This window comes from Berghia stephanieae, chromosome 1 (assembly GCF_034508935.2).
Source record: "Berghia stephanieae isolate SIO BIC M18660-M18661 chromosome 1, UCSD_Bste_1.3, whole genome shotgun sequence".
Lineage (NCBI taxonomy): Eukaryota > Metazoa > Mollusca > Gastropoda > Nudibranchia > Aeolidiidae > Berghia > Berghia stephanieae.
Window position 1 is genome coordinate 27,196,149 of NC_088360.1, and position 19,826 is coordinate 27,215,974.

The 19,826-nt window shown below is 35.9% G+C and overlaps 1 protein-coding gene across 3 annotated transcripts in view; it reads right to left on the reverse strand.

Moving 5' to 3' along the window:
* LOC144971142 (proteasome activator complex subunit 4-like) overlaps window positions 1–19,826 on the reverse strand; it is a 69,879-nt gene that overhangs the window by 22,745 nt on the left and 27,308 nt on the right. For 2 of the 3 annotated variants that reach the window (XM_078911602.1, XM_078911612.1), the window contains 13 exons: window positions 19,727–19,825; window positions 18,721–18,793; window positions 17,744–17,811; window positions 15,879–16,094; window positions 13,187–13,335; window positions 11,209–11,301; window positions 10,216–10,274; window positions 8,317–8,379; window positions 6,874–6,929; window positions 3,852–3,950; window positions 1,991–2,053; window positions 1,139–1,234; window positions 1–101 (listed from right to left, as the gene is read on the reverse strand). The exon at window positions 1–101 is cut by the window's left edge and continues 25 nt beyond it. In XM_078911602.1, coding sequence (XP_078767728.1) covers window positions 1–101; window positions 1,139–1,234; window positions 1,991–2,053; window positions 3,852–3,950; window positions 6,874–6,929; window positions 8,317–8,379; window positions 10,216–10,274; window positions 11,209–11,301; window positions 13,187–13,335; window positions 15,879–16,094; window positions 17,744–17,811; window positions 18,721–18,793; window positions 19,727–19,825 — 1,235 coding nt within the window. Of the gene's footprint in view, window positions 102–1,138; window positions 1,235–1,990; window positions 2,054–3,851; window positions 3,951–6,873; window positions 6,930–8,316; window positions 8,380–10,215; window positions 10,275–11,208; window positions 11,302–13,186; window positions 13,336–14,030; window positions 14,049–15,878; window positions 16,095–17,743; window positions 17,812–18,720; window positions 18,794–19,726; window position 19,826 lie in introns of all 3 variants that reach the window. The other variant, XM_078911594.1, reaches the window with a different exon arrangement.

Below are 19,826 nucleotides of genomic sequence, written 5' to 3' on the forward strand. Positions count from 1 at the left end.
TTGTTCCACAGGTTTTCTGCCAGTTGGGTGATACACGTCTTGTACGAGAAGTTGAATGAACGAAACATGTTGTGTAAAGTGGATTGGGATTTTTTCCTCACCTGTGACGAAAAAGAGGAATAAAGGCCCATGTCATCATCATCATCACCATTCCCCTTTTCACCCTGAGTCAGGGTATAGGCCACAGACAAACAGTTTCCATCCTTCTCTATCCTGAGCTAACTTTTTAATCTCATTCCAGGTCTTACCACTTCTTGGTATATCAGCTTCTTTAATTCTTCTCCATGTTCCTCGTGGCCTTCCCCTTAATCTTCTTTGTTATAGTGGAGTCATTCTTTCTAAGCGTGTGTCATACGTGGCATAAATTTGAATTTAACTGTGCTGGTATGTTATAAAGCTTTACACACACCTGTTTTTGTTTTGTTTTTTTTGTTTTTATAGAAGGTTTTACGGGAACGCTTCTGACACATTTAGGTCATATCAGCACCAGTAAAAAGAAGAAAATGGATTAGTCAAATTATTCTAGATTTACAATCAAAGCACCCTAGAAAAGGTAAGACAAAGGGGAATTGGTTCAACTAGGCAACAGATGTAGATTTCAAGAGCACACTATCAATGTACTTAGTTTGAGATCACCTTAAAGTCACCTTGTGACACAAGCACAGGATCCCACTAAAAGGAACACACTCAAATGTTTGCAGAATACATAACTAACAATACATAACAGAGAAGAAATATCATCTCCCAAAACAATAACTCTGCAGTTGACAGCTTCCCTCCCAGTCATGGACAAAGTAATCCCATTCCAAGACAAAGACAGAAAGCAACTCGGAAAAAAGATATAAGGGGATAGAAGACACTGTGTGACCTCCTGCCCATCATGGTTACACACACCTGAAACAGATAGTAAACAAAAAATATGATTGATGACAATGATGATGATGATGATGATGATGATGATGATGATGATGATGATGATGATGGTTTTTCTAAAATAATAAAACACTTTAAAAAATCGAGAAAATAACTGAATATATAATAGGGAAATCAGGAATGAAAAGAAATATCAGAAACTTCTTGATGAAATCGGGAGAGTTGACAAATCTGGAATGGGCATGCACAGCAACCTTTGACCTACCTCCCTGTATCGACTGACGGAGAGCTGTAACAATTCCGTCATAATCTTGGCATGACGCGTGCTGAAGTAACGAGTACACTGGTTGATGTTCCTCAGCTGGAACAAGAAGAGATTTGACAGAGTTTTGGTCATCAAGCATATAAAATTCCATGCGATGTATTACATAAACTTTGAGCATTTATACTTGAGTATTTATATTGGCCATATCCGCTAAAATAGGATTTTTTTCGGGGAAGGGTGTGTTGGGGGGAGGGGGGTGTACCTGTTACATTAGTGTTTTAGTTTGCATTGTTTGTTTTATTTTTATTATTATTATTATTATTATTATTATTATTATTATTATTATTATTATTATTATTATTATTATTATTATTATTATTATTATTTTATCATTGCTTGTTTTTTGTTTGTCAGCATTTTTGGGTTTGTTTTAATTTTGTTTTTCGTTTTTTGGGGGGGGTTTTCGGGTTTTTTGTTTGTTTTAAATATTTTCTGGAATGGCTTTTTATCTTGTTGCTCTTCTTTTTTGTTTTTTAAATTGTTTCCCTACAATGGAAATATGACTATATTGTCATATCTTTTTTTTTATTATCTTAAGGTTACTCATCGCATACTTGTATTTATGGGGAGGGGAGAGGTACAAAGGGTACCGAGTTCGAACACCCGTCAGACTGTGTGGCCTTGAGCAAGACATCCAGCCTAATCTCACTTTGTGGTGCTGCACTGCGGCTGATGCCTGGGTTATTCCAGGCTTCCCTTAGAATAGATCCTAAAGAAAAAATTTCCCCTTCGCAGGAAAAATAAAGGGAATTTATTTATTCATGTATTATGACAAGAGGAAATAAGGTTTACCTCATGCTGTAGTTGAATTCTGTCCACCATCAACGTTCTGGAATGTTTCTTCTCTTTCTGAAGCTAGAGGAATAACAACGGTGAGTAGAAAAGATTAAAGCTATTTAAACTGATAACTAAAACAAAATTTGATAATGATAGATAAATATAATAGCTCATTTAATCCTCTTCCATCTATTTGCTACAAACCATGAAACTCATATGAATCAAGTATAACTTATATATCTCAAAATGTCTTTTGTTTTGTGATCAAACAATAAATAATATTTAAATGCTTCCATGACAGTAATATATTATAAATAGAGTCATGGTCACAACAGTCTGCTGTACATTTTTACTCTCAATATTGAGCAAAGCCTTCAAATTATCATCTACAAGTTGTCAAAAAAAAAGGATTTTTTTATATTTTTTTTTATTGTTGCTGTTGTTGTTTAATCTAAAATAATTCGTTTTATCAATGCCATATCACAAACGATATTAAATCATTCTAAATATAGGAAAACAAATGAGATAATAAAAATTCCCTTGACCGTTGACAGGCATTAGCAGGTAAGAATATGATTATCTTTAAAAACGTTTTGCTGTAAAATATTACATTCAAACAAATTTTCTAAATAAATAACAAATATCCAATAATCATGGAAAATACTCCAGGATGATACATGTGGGAAAATTTGGAAATCAGCCAAGAAGTGATGGCAACAATTTTGCCCACAATATTTTTTTTTTAAATAGGAAAAGTACATTTCTATGGCAGAATAGTTTGATTATTCCCATCAGGTGTCTCAGAAAATTGAGAAAATTCACAGAGGGGAAATGATACAGTCCTTTGATCCCAATCATTGATAACCCACTCAAGCCTAACACTGACTATCTCATTATTTGCCCCTGGTTACTTTTACCCTATCATTATACATATTTTACTGAGACGAATTATAGGCGTATCATCAAAGCTATGTAGTCTAGTGGTATGACACTCGCTTTCGGATCAGAAGGTCCTGGGTTCAAGCCTCGCACTCAGTGCATAGTTGAGACCTTGGAAAATACTCTTTATTCACATTCTCTCACCATACTCAGGTGTAAAATGAGTACCTGGCCGTTAACAGCGTTAACAGCGTTGTCTTTGTCCGAAAAATTGTAATATCGCCTAATAGGCAGGCATTATGTCCCGTCCTACATGTTAAATGTTGCTGTTGACCAGGAACCCCTTGTAAAGCGCTTTGAGCATATTTAGTGGATATTGCGCTATATAAAAGCTCATTTAATTATTTTTTTTCATCAAAGCTACCGCTTTTAAATTTTGCATGTTAATAATACATGAATAAAACTATGTACTTGCCAATTTTCTTTTAGATTGAGAAAATGAGAATATTTTTTTTTTCACAATTTTGAAAAGAACCTAAAATCTCTAGAGAGAGCGAGTGGATAACATGGAGGTAAAGGACTCGCGTTGAGAGAGTTAATGCTAATCATTTAACTCTAAAGCTGTCAGAGTCGATTTTATGTCAGATCAATGCATGACTTTTGTTAAGATATGTCTGTTAATTCCATTGCTTTCAGCAAGAGATTGGTAACTATGATAAGACTAGATTCTAGAGAACGAGTGCTGTTGCTAATCTCTTGCAGAAAGTTGGGTGGGTTTGTTTTTTTGTTGTTGTGAAATCGGCCATGTCACCTCTAGGGTTAATTAAATTAATTGAGCACGTTTGTGCAAAATTTTATTGTTTTTGAAGGTCATAACGCTTTATATGGATTGACTATTTTTCAATATCCCTTTATCTTTCTACATTTGTTTGAGAAAAGCTTTAGAATTCAAGTCAAGATCAATAACAGGACTAAATAAACTTAATATCTCCCTTACCACATTCTTGAGTGAATTCTTCACGATGTGGTAACTCTTCCACCTGGCCTCAAAGTCTGATTTGACAGTGCCGTGGTCGGCCATCAGACACTCATAAATCTGGGTCAGGAAATAAGACAAATGTCAATTCATCTACATCAATAAAACATTAAATCTATGCATGTCTGTCTGTGAGTGTATGTGTGTTGTCTAGAGGGAAAACCATCGTCTGCGTGTCTGTGAGTGTATGCGTGTTGTCTAGAGGGAAAACCATCGTATGTGTGTCTGTCTGTGAGTGTATGTGTGTTGTCTAGAGGGAAAACCATCGTCTGCGTGTCTGTCTGTGAGTGTACGTGTGTTGTCTAGAGGGAAAACCATCGTATGTGTGTCTGTCTGTGAGTGTATGTGTGTTGTCTAGAGTGAAAACCATCGTCTGCGTGTCTGTCTGTGAGTGTATGTGTGTTGTCTAGAGGGAAAACCATCGTTTGCGTGTCTGTCTGTGAGTGTATGTGTGTTGTCTAGAGGGAAAACCATCGTCTGCGTGTCTGTCTGTGAGTGTATGTGTGTTGTCTAGAGGGAAAACCATCGTATGTGTGTCTGTCTGTGAGTGTATGTGTGTTGTCTAGAGGGAAAACCATCGTCTGCGTGTCTGTCTGAGTGTATGTGTGTTGTCTAGAGGGAAAACCATCGTATGTGTGTCTGTCTGTGAGTGTACGTGTGTTGTCTAGAGGGAAAACCATCGTCTGTGTGTGTCTGTGGGTGTACGTGTGTTGTCTAGAGGTAAAACCATCGTTTGCGTGTCTGTCTGTGAGTGTATGTGAGTTGTCTAGAGGGAAAACCATCGTATGTGTGTCTGTCTGTGAGTGTATGTGTGTTGTCTAGAGGGAAAACCATCGTCTGCGTGTCTGTCTGTGAGTGTATGTGTGTTGTCTAGAGGGAAAACCATCGTCTGCGTGTCTGTCTGTGAGTGTATGTGTGTTGTCTAGAGGGAAAACCATCGTCTGCGTGTCTGTCTGTGAGTGTATGTGTGTTGTCTAGAGGGAAAACCATCGTCTGCGTGTCTGTCTGTGAGTGTATGTGTGTTGTCTGGAGGGAAAACCATCGTCTGCGTGTCTGTCTGTGAGTGTATGTGTGTTGTCTAGAGGGAAAACCATCGTATGTGTGTCTGTCTGTGAGTGTATGTGTGTTGTCTAGAGGGAAAACCATCGTCTGCGTGTCTGTCTGAGTGTATGTGTGTTGTCTAGAGGGAAAACCATCGTATGTGTGTCTGTCTGTGAGTGTACGTGTGTTGTCTAGAGGGAAAACCATCGTCTGCGTGTGTCTGTGGGTGTACGTGTGTTGTCTAGAGGGAAAACCATCGTTTGCGTGTCTGTCTGTGAGTGTATGTGAGTTGTCTAGAGGGAAAACCATCGTATGTGTGTCTGTCTGTGAGTGTATGTGTGTTGTCTAGAGGGAAAACCATCGTCTGCGTGTCTGTCTGTGAGTGTATGTGTGTTGTCTAGAGGGAAAACCATCGTCTGCGTGTCTGTCTGTGAGTGTATGTGTGTTGTCTAGAGGGAAAACCATCGTCTGCGTGTCTGTCTGTGAGTGTATGTGTGTTGTCTAGAGGGAAAACCATCGTCTGCGTGTCTGTCTGTGAGTGTATGTGTGTTGTCTGGAGGGAAAACCATCGTCTGCGTGTCTGTCTGTGAGTGTATGTGAGTTGTCTAGAGGGAAAACCATCGTCTGCGTGTCTGTCTGTGAGTGTACGTGTGTTGTCCAGAGGGAAAACCATCGTAAATTTTTTTTTTTGTTCAGTTTGTTTATTTTTAAAAAATACATTTATGTGAATTCCTGTGGTAGAGAGAGAGAGAGAGAGAGAGAGAGAGAGAGAGAGAGAGAGAGAGAGAGAGAGAGAGAGAGAGAGAGAGAGAGAGAGAGAGAGAGAGAGAGAGAAGAGAGAGGAGAGAGAGAGAGAGAGAGAGAGAGAGAGAGAGAGAGAGAGAGAGAGAGAGAGAGAGAGAGAGAGAGAGGAGGGAGACAGGAGAGAGGAAGGTTTGGGGATTCATTCATTAGTCTTACGTTGAAGATGTAGCAAGTTGGATAGTTACAAACACAGCAAATTACCAATCCGACATTCCTCAAAAGCAAATTTTTTAAAAACTCTCAAATTTATCGGCAAACAAAAGGTTTCACAAAGTTTTTTATCCAATAGAAATTCTGTTTGTCGAAAAGTCTCTGATATATATATATATAATTGAAAGACTTCAATGGGAAATATGTGGGTGGTAACCCAATAGCTCGTCATACTATTGAAAGGACAACCATCCAATGAGGAATTCTGGGACAGATTCGGACAGATCAAAGCCTGAATAATCTTTGAAATGCATTTTGCTTTTGTTTGTCTGTTTTTAGGTGTTTAACGACGCTTTCAGCACTATTTAGGTCATTTAAGCACCCGTTTCTGGATTTTATCAATTTTTATCAGCCTTGAGGGGCCAGAGCTGCTCAATTGTGTTAATACTGTTGTAATGAAATTTTATAAAATCATAATTGTTACATGTTTGTTATTTTAAAAAGTTTATTTTCAATTTCTGCAGGACTTCACATTCCTGCAGATATGGGAGCCATTATGTTTAAACAAAAGAATTCCCTTTTTTCACCCCCAAGGGGAAACTCGTCTTTAGGGTCTATTCTAGGGAGGACTGGAATAACCCAGACTTCTCTGCATTTGCAATACTACAAAGTGAGATGGGGCGAGGCGTCTTGCTCAAGGTCAAACTGGGTGACAGGTAGTAGTCGAACTCGGTACCTTTCGGGTACGAAGCAAAGATCACCGCTGTGCCCCACTGCCCCCTTATCTAATATAAGAGTTTACTCGTAATAAAATCATCTACAAAGTGAGATGGGGCGAGGCGACTTGCTCAAGGCCAAACTGGGCGACGGGTGGTAGAACTCGGTACCTTTCGGGTACGAAGCAAAGATAATCGCTGTGCCCCACTGCCACCTTTATCTAATAATATAAGAGTTTACTCGTAATAAAATCATAAATAATTAAAACTACCTTGATGATGATGAATAAACTTTTGGTGTCATCTTCCTGTGACTCCGCCATATAGCCTGAAAATTAGTCAAAATTTGATCTTTTTAGCCCTTTAAAGATCAAAAAAATAATGTACAAAAATTACTATAAAAGGGTAAAAAAAAAATTTTTAAAAGAGAGAGAAAAAAGAACAGAATACCCAACACAACGTTTTGAGCTCAAAACCCTTCCTCAGCAAATGACAAAAATAGTAGAAGCATTAATACATCTCTTGAAATACAGACAGACGGCAGAAGAGTATTCGGCAGGTTTCGTTTGGCAAATACGAGTCAAAATATCAATACCCAAAACTGAAAACTTAATGAGTTATTCAAACAAAGCCCTTTTTTTTTTTTATCAGATAGATAGTTTTAATTAGTAAAATATCAACAACAAAAAACCTATAACTATAACTATAACTAAATTTCTATAGAACGATAATTCCTCCCACAATTGAGATTGATCTAATGATAACTGCAGAGGTGGCCCGAGTGGGTTTGGCACTGCATTCTGACCCTGCAGGCCCCCTGTTTCAAATCCCACTTCAGGCACTTTCAATTCTTTCCTAGGGCGAGATAACTAAAATCCAGCTCTGCTGTGATATCTGTTGACATCAGAAGTGAAACAGTAACACTCCACTTGCTTGAATGTCAACCTCTTGAAGACCTGAGATGCACATTCCTCCCACCAAATCCAAGCATCAGTAACACACTTTATAGTCACCTGGAACAACTACAAAAGACGTCTAACTTCTACGTCATGGCAAAAGACCGAAGGGCTAGAGCTCAGGTGGTCGCTGGTTCGGATAAGTAATAAGTTGACAGTAGACATTTTTTCACCTTCATGGAAAGCCTCGGTGGTGAAATGAGCAGATGAGCTTTTATTTCACTCTCTTTATTGTTTCAAATGCAGGGATAACAGTTATCCCAATGAGAGGAGTAACATTTGTTATGTACAAAAGGCATTGCATACCAAGACTGACAAGGAAGACACCCATTGGTGGCCAGTCAATAAGTCATTTCATTTCAAGCTCTATAAATCATATATCACAGACTTAGTAATATTTAACATGAGAGCATAGAAATATACATAAACAGGAATATACGTTATGTAATATAACATCAATGAACAAGTACAGTTAACTAATGATACGAATATAATGTATTCTTAAAATAAATTCAATTGTGACATTATTTAGAAATAATTGAATGTAATTCAGTGTATTATTCAGGGGAATACAATATTGGTAATACCACTGCAAAGGGCAATAGCTCAATAATAATAATAATAATAATAATAATAATAATAATAATAATAATAATAATAATAATAATAATAATAATAATAATAATAATAATAATAATACACCATAACAACAGTGATTCCTACTACATAGATTAAGATTCAGCCTTGACTCAGACTTACCAACAAGATGACTAAGAGTATCATGGATGGATTCACGCATGTTTTTGCCGTTACAGGAAATCTCTGCAAAACAAAACAAAAAGAAATAATAATATAATGTTCGTTGATAGTAACAATGATGATTTACAAATTTAGATTTACATGTCTGTACAAAAATATTCTTTTTTGGGACAAATAAAGTATATTATTATTATTATTTATATTATTATTATATTATTATTATTTTTATTATTATTATATTATTATTATTTATTATTATTATTATTATTATTATTATTATTATTATTATTATTATTATTCATCATCATCATAATCATCATAATTATCATTAATATTTCTTTTATTATTATTATCTATTATTATTTATTATAAATATTAATAATATCAGACGAAGATGTGTTGTATTCCATCATTTTTTATTTAAATCAAATTTGAATTGCATTCATTATCTGATCAATTTAAATAAATCATACAGAAATTAAGTATCACAAGCAAGTGCCAACAAAAAAAAAATATTCAGTTAAAATATTCATGATCATAAAATTTCATGCTTAGTTTTTGTTTTGCTTTTCTCTCTTTTTTTTATTTCTATTATTGGCTGTTCCAAAACCTGCTTACATTTTCTTCAATAGATCATATCAAAGTAGTCCTTCAAAGCCATTGGGCCTATGGAGCCAGAGTTTATCCCAGTTTCTATAGCGTGAAACAGACAATAGCAATTACTTGCTATCCTTTAAATAGGACGCTAGTCTATCGCAAAGTACTTTCCACCAACTCTAACAGACTAAGCTACCCATTCACTGCTTGGTGGGTGGACATCGGGGTGGGGGGAGGGGGTGTAGACAATATCTCGACTGCACCCGGGATCATCTTGGTACCGATGCGTGTGAAACGAGTGCTCTACCAACTGAGCTATCAGGACCCCCAAGATCATATCAAATTAACCCAAAATATCCTATTCAGAGTTTAATCCTATCCTAACCCCATTGTATGAAAATCGTCACATATGTTACGATACAAACAGGATTTCTTTCATTCAGATTTGTTTAATGAGTTACAAAAGTTAAAAAATCTTTCCTACATTTACAAGAACTTAAGGCTGTTTTGCATAGCTTGTTTTGCTCAACAAAATTAAATTATGTATTGAAGAATGTATTTATCACGTTTAAATTTGAGTTTAAAAATCAAATTTCTTTGTTGAGTTGGTATGTATGACATTTCAGTAAAAAATTTAAACCAGTCGATAAGTAGAGAGTTGAATCCAATACGCTTCAACAGTCGTAACGTCACTTCCTTCCTAATGACGCATGGTAACTTAGTAACACTGGCTCTAAACTATCGGAACAATGGCGGACGCCCATATGAAATATTTCTCCGGCGAGCATAAAAGCATTTCCAGAGGAAAAAACCCCATAAATTTGATCATGTTTTGACTTTTACACATTCTGATCACAAGACATATGAAAAGTTGTAGCCAGCATGAAGAATAAAAAGTAATGATTTTCTTTGTTTAGAACCAAGATGGCGGCCGTTGCCTGGCGACGTGACATCAGACTATTGAATCCAATTCCTGGCATCTGGTTCGTTACAACATGATACCAGATTGAAGTGGCAGACCATATTTTGAAAATAACAAAGGAGGGTGAAGTAGCCGAGTGGTTAAGGCATTGCACTGTGAGCCCCGCTTCAGGCACTTTTGTTTTGTTTCCTTCAGCAAGATTATTAACCCCCAATTTGTTCACTTGGGCAACATGGGTGATTCCTGTTGACATCAGACATCTTGTTTGATGAATTATCTATATTCCTTCGTGGAATGCTGAGACGATATCTTATGATGTTGTGGCGAAAAAGCATAATTTTTTAAAATTTGAAAACCGTTTTTACTCCCATTCAACAAACCTTGTTTCTCTAGACTGATACAGGGGTTGAGACGACACACGGGAACCTGCGAATCATTTCTGTAAAAAATAAAAAAAAAAAATTTTTTTTATAAACAATTTGAAAGCAAAATTTTTTTTTTAATTTTTAAATTAAAAAAAACATTGCTCAAAAGTTTTAATAAATCATTCATGAAATTCAACAAAACATTGTCATAAGACAAATTACATAAGCAAACGTGCGATTTTTTTTCAATTTTTTTTTCAAAAACAATAGAGAAAAAGTTGCAGAATAAACAATTTCATATATAATGTGATTTAATAAAGAGAATTGTAACATCTAAATATCTTTGTCCATGCATCATCTACAATATGGAATAAACTATTTATTACAGCCTCCACTTCCAAGGGGGGGGGGGGGGGGAAGGGTGGTCCAGATAGCTAGGTTGAGCATTCACTTTGCAGGCAAAAGGAATAAGATCAATCCCAGATGAATCAGGATATCTTTCTAACCCCCCCTCCCCCCTGTCCTCCTACCAGTGATTGGGTAGCTGGGTCTGTTAGACTGGGTCTGGTGGACTAGCATCCCATCAAAAGGGTAGCAAGCAATTGCTTTTTTTTTTTTTATTTCAGACTAATGGCTCTGAAGGACTAATAGTCTTTTCTCTAAACCATCAGAATATCTGAGCAAGAAAAATATACAAAGCTAAATCTTCCAAGACAATTACTTAACCCTAGAGGTGACAGGGCCGATTTCAATCCCCCCCCCCCCATAAAAAAATTTAATAAATTTAAAAAAATACAACTTTTGTCACAATTTGGCAGTTGTTTCTATTGCTTTGTGCAAGAAATAAGTAAATGTAAGTAGTCTGTTTTCTACAGGAGCTGGAATCTCACGGCAGTTACTAATCTCTTACTGAAAACGATGGAAATGAAAGTCATATCATGACAAAAGTCATGCATTGAGTCAATTCATAATCGGCCATATCAGCTGTTGGGTTAACAAATTACTTACAATTTGTATGGTTCAGCCTCCCAGGTGGGAAAGACAAATGATGCACCCTGGAATATATGCTGAACCATAGTCAGTCTGCGCAGAAGATCATCCCTATAACAAAAATTTTAAATAATGAATAAATAAATAATTTTTTTTTTAAAAACAACAAATTTTAATTTTTAATAAAAAGAGAGAAAATAGCCCACAAGGGAAAGTCAAAGGCCTTGGCTAGCGATAAAAACTTGTAAATTCACCATGTTTTTTAAATGTTTTTAAGGGTTTTACAGCGCTTGCAACACATTAAGGTCATATCAGCGCCAGTAAAAAGGAAGAAAATGGGATAGTAAAAAGTTCTAGAATTACAATAAAGCATCCAAGAAAAGGGAAAACAAAGGGGAATTGGTTCAAATAAGAAACAGGTGTAGATTCCAAAAGCACTCTATCAAAGTACTTAGTTTGAGATCACTAAAAGTCTCATCCAGACACAAGCACAGGTCCCCGCTAAGAGGAACACACTCAAATGTTTTACAAATCATAATATATAATATAAAGAAAGCATAATACAGTGCATAACAGAGAGATGATTTACAATGAAAAAAATATCATCTCCCAAAACTAACTGTACATTCGACTGTTTCCTTCTCAGCCAGGGCATCTGGCCAGGACCAGGACAAAACCAAGTAATCTCATTCCAAGACAAAGACAGAAAGCATGTTGGAAAACAGATATAAGGGGATAGAAGACACAGTATGTACCCCCCCTGCCCACGATGGGAGGTTAGGAACCCCACCCAGGTAAATTCACCATGATTTTTATTTCCAATGACGAGCCGTAAAAAAAAACAACTGCTAGAGCATTTAAATAGTGCAATATCCACTAAACATGCTTTACAAAGGGGTAAGCCTGACTAACAGCAACTCTCAAATTATGTAGAACGAGACATTACGCCTGTTAGGCAATAGTACATTTTTTTTGCCTGCTAGAGAAAAGGCTGTTAACGAGCAGGTACTCATCTTATGGTGAGAGACTGTGTGTAAGGAGCCATTTCCAAGGACTCTATGCACCACTCAGAGTGGAACTCGAACCCTTGACCTTCCGATCTGAAGCAGAGTGCCATACCACAGCCACACATAGTAAAAAGTTAAACATTTTTCAACTTGTTGATCTCAAGGGAAAAATAATATATACGCCGTAACTGATTTTATAAATTAATGATTTGACATTCTGTGTGATTAAATAACACCCTCAAAAGCTCTTAACATATGAGCTGTCAGGGGGCAGCGTGGCTGAGGAGTATGGTCTTTGCTTCCTACCCGAAAGGAACTGAGTTCAATCAATCACCCGCCACTCTGCTGTGTGGCCTTAAGCAAATCACCTCACCCTAACTCAATTTGCAGCGCTGCACTGCGGCTGTCGCCTGGGTTATTCCAGTCTTCCCTTGGAATAGAGACAAATTTCCCCTATGGGATGAATAAAGGGAATTTAAAATTTTTTTTTTTTTTTAACCTTCCCTTTCAACAAGTTTTATCAAATCAAAAATGTTTGTGTAGTTTTTGTTTTTTTTAATTGGAGCCGAAAATACATTTTTCTAAAAAAAAATCTTATATAATTAGGCAGGGTTGTAAATTACTAACCCTTCCCTATTCAACCTAAAAAAAAATTTTTTTTTTAAATTTAAAAAATTAAAAAATTAAAAAATTGAGCTTTATATAGCGCAATATCCACTAAATGTGCTCACAGCGCTTTACAAGGGGTCCCTGGTCAACAGCAACATTTAACATGTAGGACGGGACATGACGCCTGTTAGGCGATATTACAATTTTTCGGACAAAGACAACGCTGTTAACGGCCAGGTACTCATTTTACACCTGAGTACGGTGAGAGAATGTGAGTAAAGAGCCTTTTCCAAGGACTCAACTATGCGCCGAGCATGAGGCTCGAACCCAGGACCTTCCGATCCGAAAGTGAGTGTATACCACTAGACCACATAACCTACTTGTCAAAGGTCTTCTCGGCCGATGCCAAAGCAAAGGCGTCCAATTCTGGTATAAGAAACGTGTCCACAATTTCCCTGGCCATCTCCATCTCCTCAGGAGACGACGTGTGCCACCGCATGTCACCCAGGTCGTTGAACTCTCCCCAAGACTAAGGAATCAAAACAGAGAGGGAAAAAAATGAAAATAAAATGACAGAAAAAAAATTATGAAAAGAAACCAATGAGTGAAGTTGAAATTTAATGCATAATATATTATAAAACAAAATATACAAAGCGACAGATCTAATTGAATAGAATTATATAGATTTAAAAAATAAATATAAACAACTGATAAAATATGCAAGTCAATAAATAAATAAATGAATAAGGAAAGAAAGAAAGAAAGAAAGAAAAAATAAAATCAATTAATGAATAGATAAATAAAGGAATAAATAGATAAATAATCGAATCATGCAAACAAAAACAAACAAATAAGAAAATAAAAAAAAGAAAGAAACTAAATTATCAAATTAATAATTATACAGTCTGCACAAGAAATGATGTCAGAGCATCCATAATCTGAAACATATTGAAGGGAGCGAAACCAAAAAAAAAAATTTGGGATGGCAATTTTGAAGGAAATAGAATGAAACCTATGCAGTTGTTAGAGGAGAATAGGATATAACTTATTCAACTGTTAGACGCTAATTTAATGAAACTTAGATTACGCAAAAAGAAGAACAAAAATAAAAACCCAAACCACATAATGAAACTAAAATGTAGTTAGGACGAAAAAGAAAAGAAAAATGGAATTCCTATGGACTTTCATACAAACAAATGTTAGGTATAGATAAAATCTACTTACAAAATTCCAGATCAAATTCTTTTTTTTTTTTTTAATAAAAAAATAAAAAATCCAAATAAGAACAAATTATAATTCTTAGTACACTGCAGTAATGAGATAGAGTTAAATACCGAAAACATTACGAGAGGGCATATTCCATTCTAGAATTTTTCAAACAAAAAAACAGTTCCAGCTGTAAGAAATTGCAAAACGTTTTGAAGGAAATGGAAAGTAATATAAAGCTGTCAGAATAGAATGGAATGAAATGTAGTTGTATGAAGGGAACGAATATAATGAACCAAAAAAAAAAAAGAGGAATTAATTGGAAATAACAATAGAGCTACTAGAAGGAAATAGAATAAAACATGTCCACTCGTTAGAAAGGAATGGAATGGAATGAAAAAAATATATATAAGAATTAGTCAACATATGTGTCTGCTCCACTCATTTTTTAAAATTAATATACATCCCCAATTTTGGGGCTTACTCAATGTCTCAATCATCTCTATGTTATATGTTTGTGTTGAGAATAGAGCTATAAAGCCTAACTGCTGGCTCGCAAACAGACTTTGCGGCGTTTGTGTGTTGAACCCATGACCTCGATAAGTTGGAAGAGGGACGAAAGACAGATACTACGCTTGATACCACTTTTTTTTTTAGAGTGGTGAATGGCGTTGATTGCAGGGTATCCCTTTCACAGCCGGGTGGAGTTGTCGTAACAGTAGGGTCTTAGGTTCGAACCCTCATCCCAACAAAGTTTTTATTCTCTATTGTCTTCTGGCACTTTTCTACTCACTTCATTTCTTGTTACAGTTTTATGATCTAGCAGTGGTATGACACTCGCTTTTGGATTGATAGGTCTTGGGTTCAAGTCCCATTCTGATCGGGGACAAAGCTGAGTCCCTGGAAAAGTGCTCTTAACTCACATTTTCACACTGTACTCATGTGTAAAATAAGTACCTGACTGTTAACAGCATTGTCGTTTTCAGGAAAAAAAATGTAATATCACCTTACAGGTGTTATGTCTCGTTCTAAAATGTATGTGTTGCTGTTGGCTTAGGACCCCTCGTAAAGCGCGTTGACCACGTTTAGTGCATATTGCACTATATTAATGCTCAGGGTCAGGATTAATATCCATTTAATGAGCTCAATGCACTTTAAAGAGGTTTCCAAGCCGACAACGCTGAACATGTTAGACAAAACATGAAGTTGTAAAGAATATTATGACTTAATTTTGACAAAGACGAAGCTGTCAGGAACGCATGAGTATGGTAAAAAAATGTGAGGGACTCAAATTGGCATCACTCACACACATCACAGTGGGAATTGACCATACATACTACAAGTTACAAGCTGTGTGTCATATCATTAAAAAAACAAAGCCGCATCTGGAGTTAAAGGAAACAGATGATGATGATGATGATGATGATGACGATGATGACGATGATGATGATGATGATGATGATGATGATGATGATGATGATGAAGATGACTAAGCTTTTTTTTTTTAAGCTTTTTTTTTTTCATATAGCGCAATATCCACTAAACGTGCTCAAAGCGCTTTACAAGGGGTCCCTGGACAACAGCATCACTTAACATGTAAGATTGGACATGACTCCTGTTAGGTATATTACAATTTTTTTCGGACAGGTACTCATGATCAGGATGATGATGATGATGATGATGATGATGATGATGATGATGATGATATGATGATGACGATGATGATGATGATGATGATGATGATGATGATGATGATGATGATGATGATGATGATGATGATGATGATGATGGATGGTGACGATATAAATTTATTTGCTACCCTTTTCCTACCTATCAACGTCTTTCACAAGAATGTCTTAATCTTACTTGAATGTGCAGGTAGTTGTCTGAAGGTTGATCTAGATTGAAGGAGACACTACGAAACTCAAGAGGGCAAGTGGAGGTTAGTGCGTGCAGCAAAGCTTTGGCCAAGGAGCAAGCCAGTGTGTAACCTTGTACACATTTCAGTGGCAATGTGAGCCTGAGAACGTTGATGAGCTCTTCTTTGTACGGTAGTAGTTTTGATCCATCACAGTTCACAACCTGTAAGATTTGAATAAATATAATATATCCTTTTCAGGCACGTATCAATTTTGCTCCGTGTCATTTTCCAAAGCTTTACAAGTGGAAAGCTGTATGTATAAATTGTCATGCTTATTTTAAATTTTCACAACAGTGTCAGTGGCTTTTTTTCTTGGTTACATGTCTCAAATTGCACATTTATTTCCTACAATTTATTGTGTTCAGAATCCAAGAGGTAGTTTTCAGGAAGGTATGAGAGGGCATGATATGGGAGTCATGAGAAATGCCTAAATAAAAATAGATTTATAAATTAGATGCAAAATAGCACATTTTATGCTTTCAACTGTACATGAGACATAACCTATTACAAGTGGAATTTAATTATACACACAGCTCATAATATATTGGAAGTGAGAAGGGAAAAAAATGGAAAAAAGTATGACCAGAAATCAGAAGCGTTCGAAGTTAATTCTTGATAAATTTAGGTTTTTTTTAAATCCTGTAATGGTTAAGAAACTATGCTGATTATATCAACGGTTTTCAAAAATCACTATATCAAAAGTTTCCAAATTCACGTCTTGTTTTTAGCAGTGTAGTGGTACTATTTTAGGATGTTGTCCCATCTTGTTGAAAAATACATGACTGATCAGGATGAAGTCTTAAACAAATTTTTCTTCCAAATGTTACATACTTTTCAATACAAAGCAAAAAATCACATTGGATTTATGTCTAAAGATAAATGGCATCCAATTATTCCCTGACTTGAATCCAAAGGATTACGGCGTTTGGTGAAAAAGTCCGAAATGGTGTACTTACAACGTTTTGCACAGAAGCAAAATTTTGAGTAAGAGTCTTTTCTTTAATTTTTTTTTTCTTTCTTTTGTATTTACAAATATTAAATTAAATTAAATTAAATTCCCTTTATTCATCCCATAGGGGAAATTTGTCTCTAGGGTCTATCCCAAGGAAAGACTGGAACAACCCAGGCATCAGCCGCAGTGCAGCGCCGCAAATTGAGCTAGGGTGAGGTGACTTGCTCAAGGCCACACAACGCAGCGGTGGGTGATCGAACTCGGTACCTTCTGGGTACGAAGCAAAGACCGTACCGCTGAGCCACGCTGCCCCTGTATAGCATGTTTGAAGTCATTTCCTTCTGATTCTGGCTCCACATTATACTGTAAGCACTCCATGCCACTGGTGTTTACTAAAATAATCGTGAAGTTAAAATTTATCAACATATTTCTGTGAAAACTTGTGTATATAAATTTCAATATCCTGCTATAATTGTGTAAATGTTGATGCTTGAAGCTCGAAGAAATAAATAAAAATGTAAAAATGAATGTAAGCTTCAATTTCGTTACAAAAACAGATCAAATGAATGTTTCAGGTTTCTCCTTTATCAACAAAACAGGATGAATGACACACCACAGATGAAGCTTACATTCAATTTCACATTATTATTTATTGCTATAATTGTGGTAAAATTTCAGATTTGCACCTCTATCGTCAGGCAGCCACAGGTTTCTAAATTTTTCCAGTTTTGTTGGGGTTTTTTTTCTCACACCCTATATATGTATTACAGTTTTCACTAAGAGACCAGTATATCAAAGATGGGACTTGGCATATAAAATAACAAATTTTTCTTTTAAAAACCAACAATATTAACCAACCTGAGACAGAAGAAGAATATTCCACAAAAGAGAGTCATCAAGGTTTTCTTCTTCTGTGGCACCGGGATCTGGAAAAAAAGAAATCAAACCATTGTTATCACTTTCCCATTGTTTTTTTGTCTTCTTGTTGTTATTGTTGCTGAGTAGTAAGTTATGGCTAAAACTGTTAAGCATGTCAAAAAAAGATAACATAGAAAAGTGAGTGGAGCAGGCACTTATGTTAATAGTAATAGTGACAAAAGTCCAAAGTTGGATTTCAATCACTTCAAAAAGTATTTGTTCAAAACCATCCCAGCAACAACAGTATCAAAATCCAAGAAATTTGGGAGTTTTTTGTAGTAACCTATTCAAAGGTTTATTTTTTGTTTTTAAAGGGTTTTAAAGCGCTTGCAATACATTAAGGTCATATCAGCGCCAGTAAAAAGGAAGAAAATGGGATAGTTAAAAGTTCTAGAATTACAATTAAAGCACAAAAGAAAAGGTAAGACAAAGAGGAATTGGTTCAAATAGGGAACAGATGTAGATTCTGAGAGCGCACCGTCAAAGTACTTAGTTTGAGATCACCTAAAAGTCTCATCCAGACACAAGCACAGGTCCCAACTAAGAGTAATACACTCAAATGTTTACCAATCATATAATATAATATGTAAACTAAACATAATACAATGCATAACAGAGAAATGATTTACAAGGAAAAAAATATCATCTCCCAAAACTATAACTATACATTCGACTGTTTCCCTCCCAGCCAAGGAACTCCGCCCAGGGTCAGGACAAAACTAAGTAATCTCATTCCAAGACAAAGACAGAAAACAATTGGAAAACGGGTATGGAGGGATAGAAGACACAGCATGTACCTCCCTGCCCACTATGGGAGGTCAGGATCCCCACCCAACCTATTCAAAGGAAAACAATGTCAACAAGGAATTGTAAAAAGGAAGGAGATTCTTAAATTCAATAAAAATTATCCGACTTACGATCATTCATAAAACTTTGAATAGACGAGCATATCTGAGGTACAAACATCTTCAAGGCAATTTCAGGTTTTATCTGTAAGGGAGAAAGGTAAACTTTACAATCAGAAAAAGTTAGCCATTTCTAGTATGAATGTAATAAAAGCAAGTGAAGAGGGAAGAGGGGTGAAAATGAACACAATGAAACATTACACATTGAAACCATGGGTGCAAGCAACTGGACCTCAAAAAGCCTGCAAGTCTACTTATGACCAGACATATAATCTGAAAAAGTCTGCAAGATTCACGGTTCAAATTTATTAACATAACTATCACTTCCAGGTCACCGTAGCATCGTGATTCAAAGCTTAATCATATGGACGTACCCGACCCGATTGTTGGGACCTAAACAAAAAAAAAAACAACAAATCAATCAAATCCAAATCGCAAAAAGCCGGCGACATTTTATTTTTGGTAATCCAATTGGCCGGCAGGCCGGCTGTAGCCGGCACTCTTGCACCCATGATTGAAACACACTGTTTCATTTGATCATTCTAAACTTACTTTATATTCATATAAATTTTAATTAAATCTAACCTGAGGATCAGTTTGAAATAACAAAAGGACCTTGCAGTCAATTTTTAAAATCAACAAAAAAAAAAAAAAAAAAAAGGGGGAGGGATAGTGTCAGAATTTTTTTAATATATTGAATAATGTCTTTTAAAATTACCTTTGTTTTCAAAATTATTTCAAAAATTAATTTTATTTCTATAAAAAATTGATCATTTTACACCTGAGTATGGTGAGAGAATGTGAGTAGAGAGCCTTTCCCAAGGATTCAACCCTGGGCCTTCCAGTCCGAAGGCAAATGCCATACCACTACACAGCATGGCCACACAATCAGGTACAATATTAGTTATTGCAATATGTTATAAATTGAATGAGAACAAATGCATAGTAGATTATACCAAGTTCCATGATACAATGAAAAAGGGTTTTAAATCATCACTTTTCCACTAATTATACCTACCCTAACACAGGCCTTGCATATATTGGAGGCTAGCTTCCCACTGACTTTAACCTCAAACACACTACTCGTAGCAAAACTGTGAATCTTTTTCAATGCACTC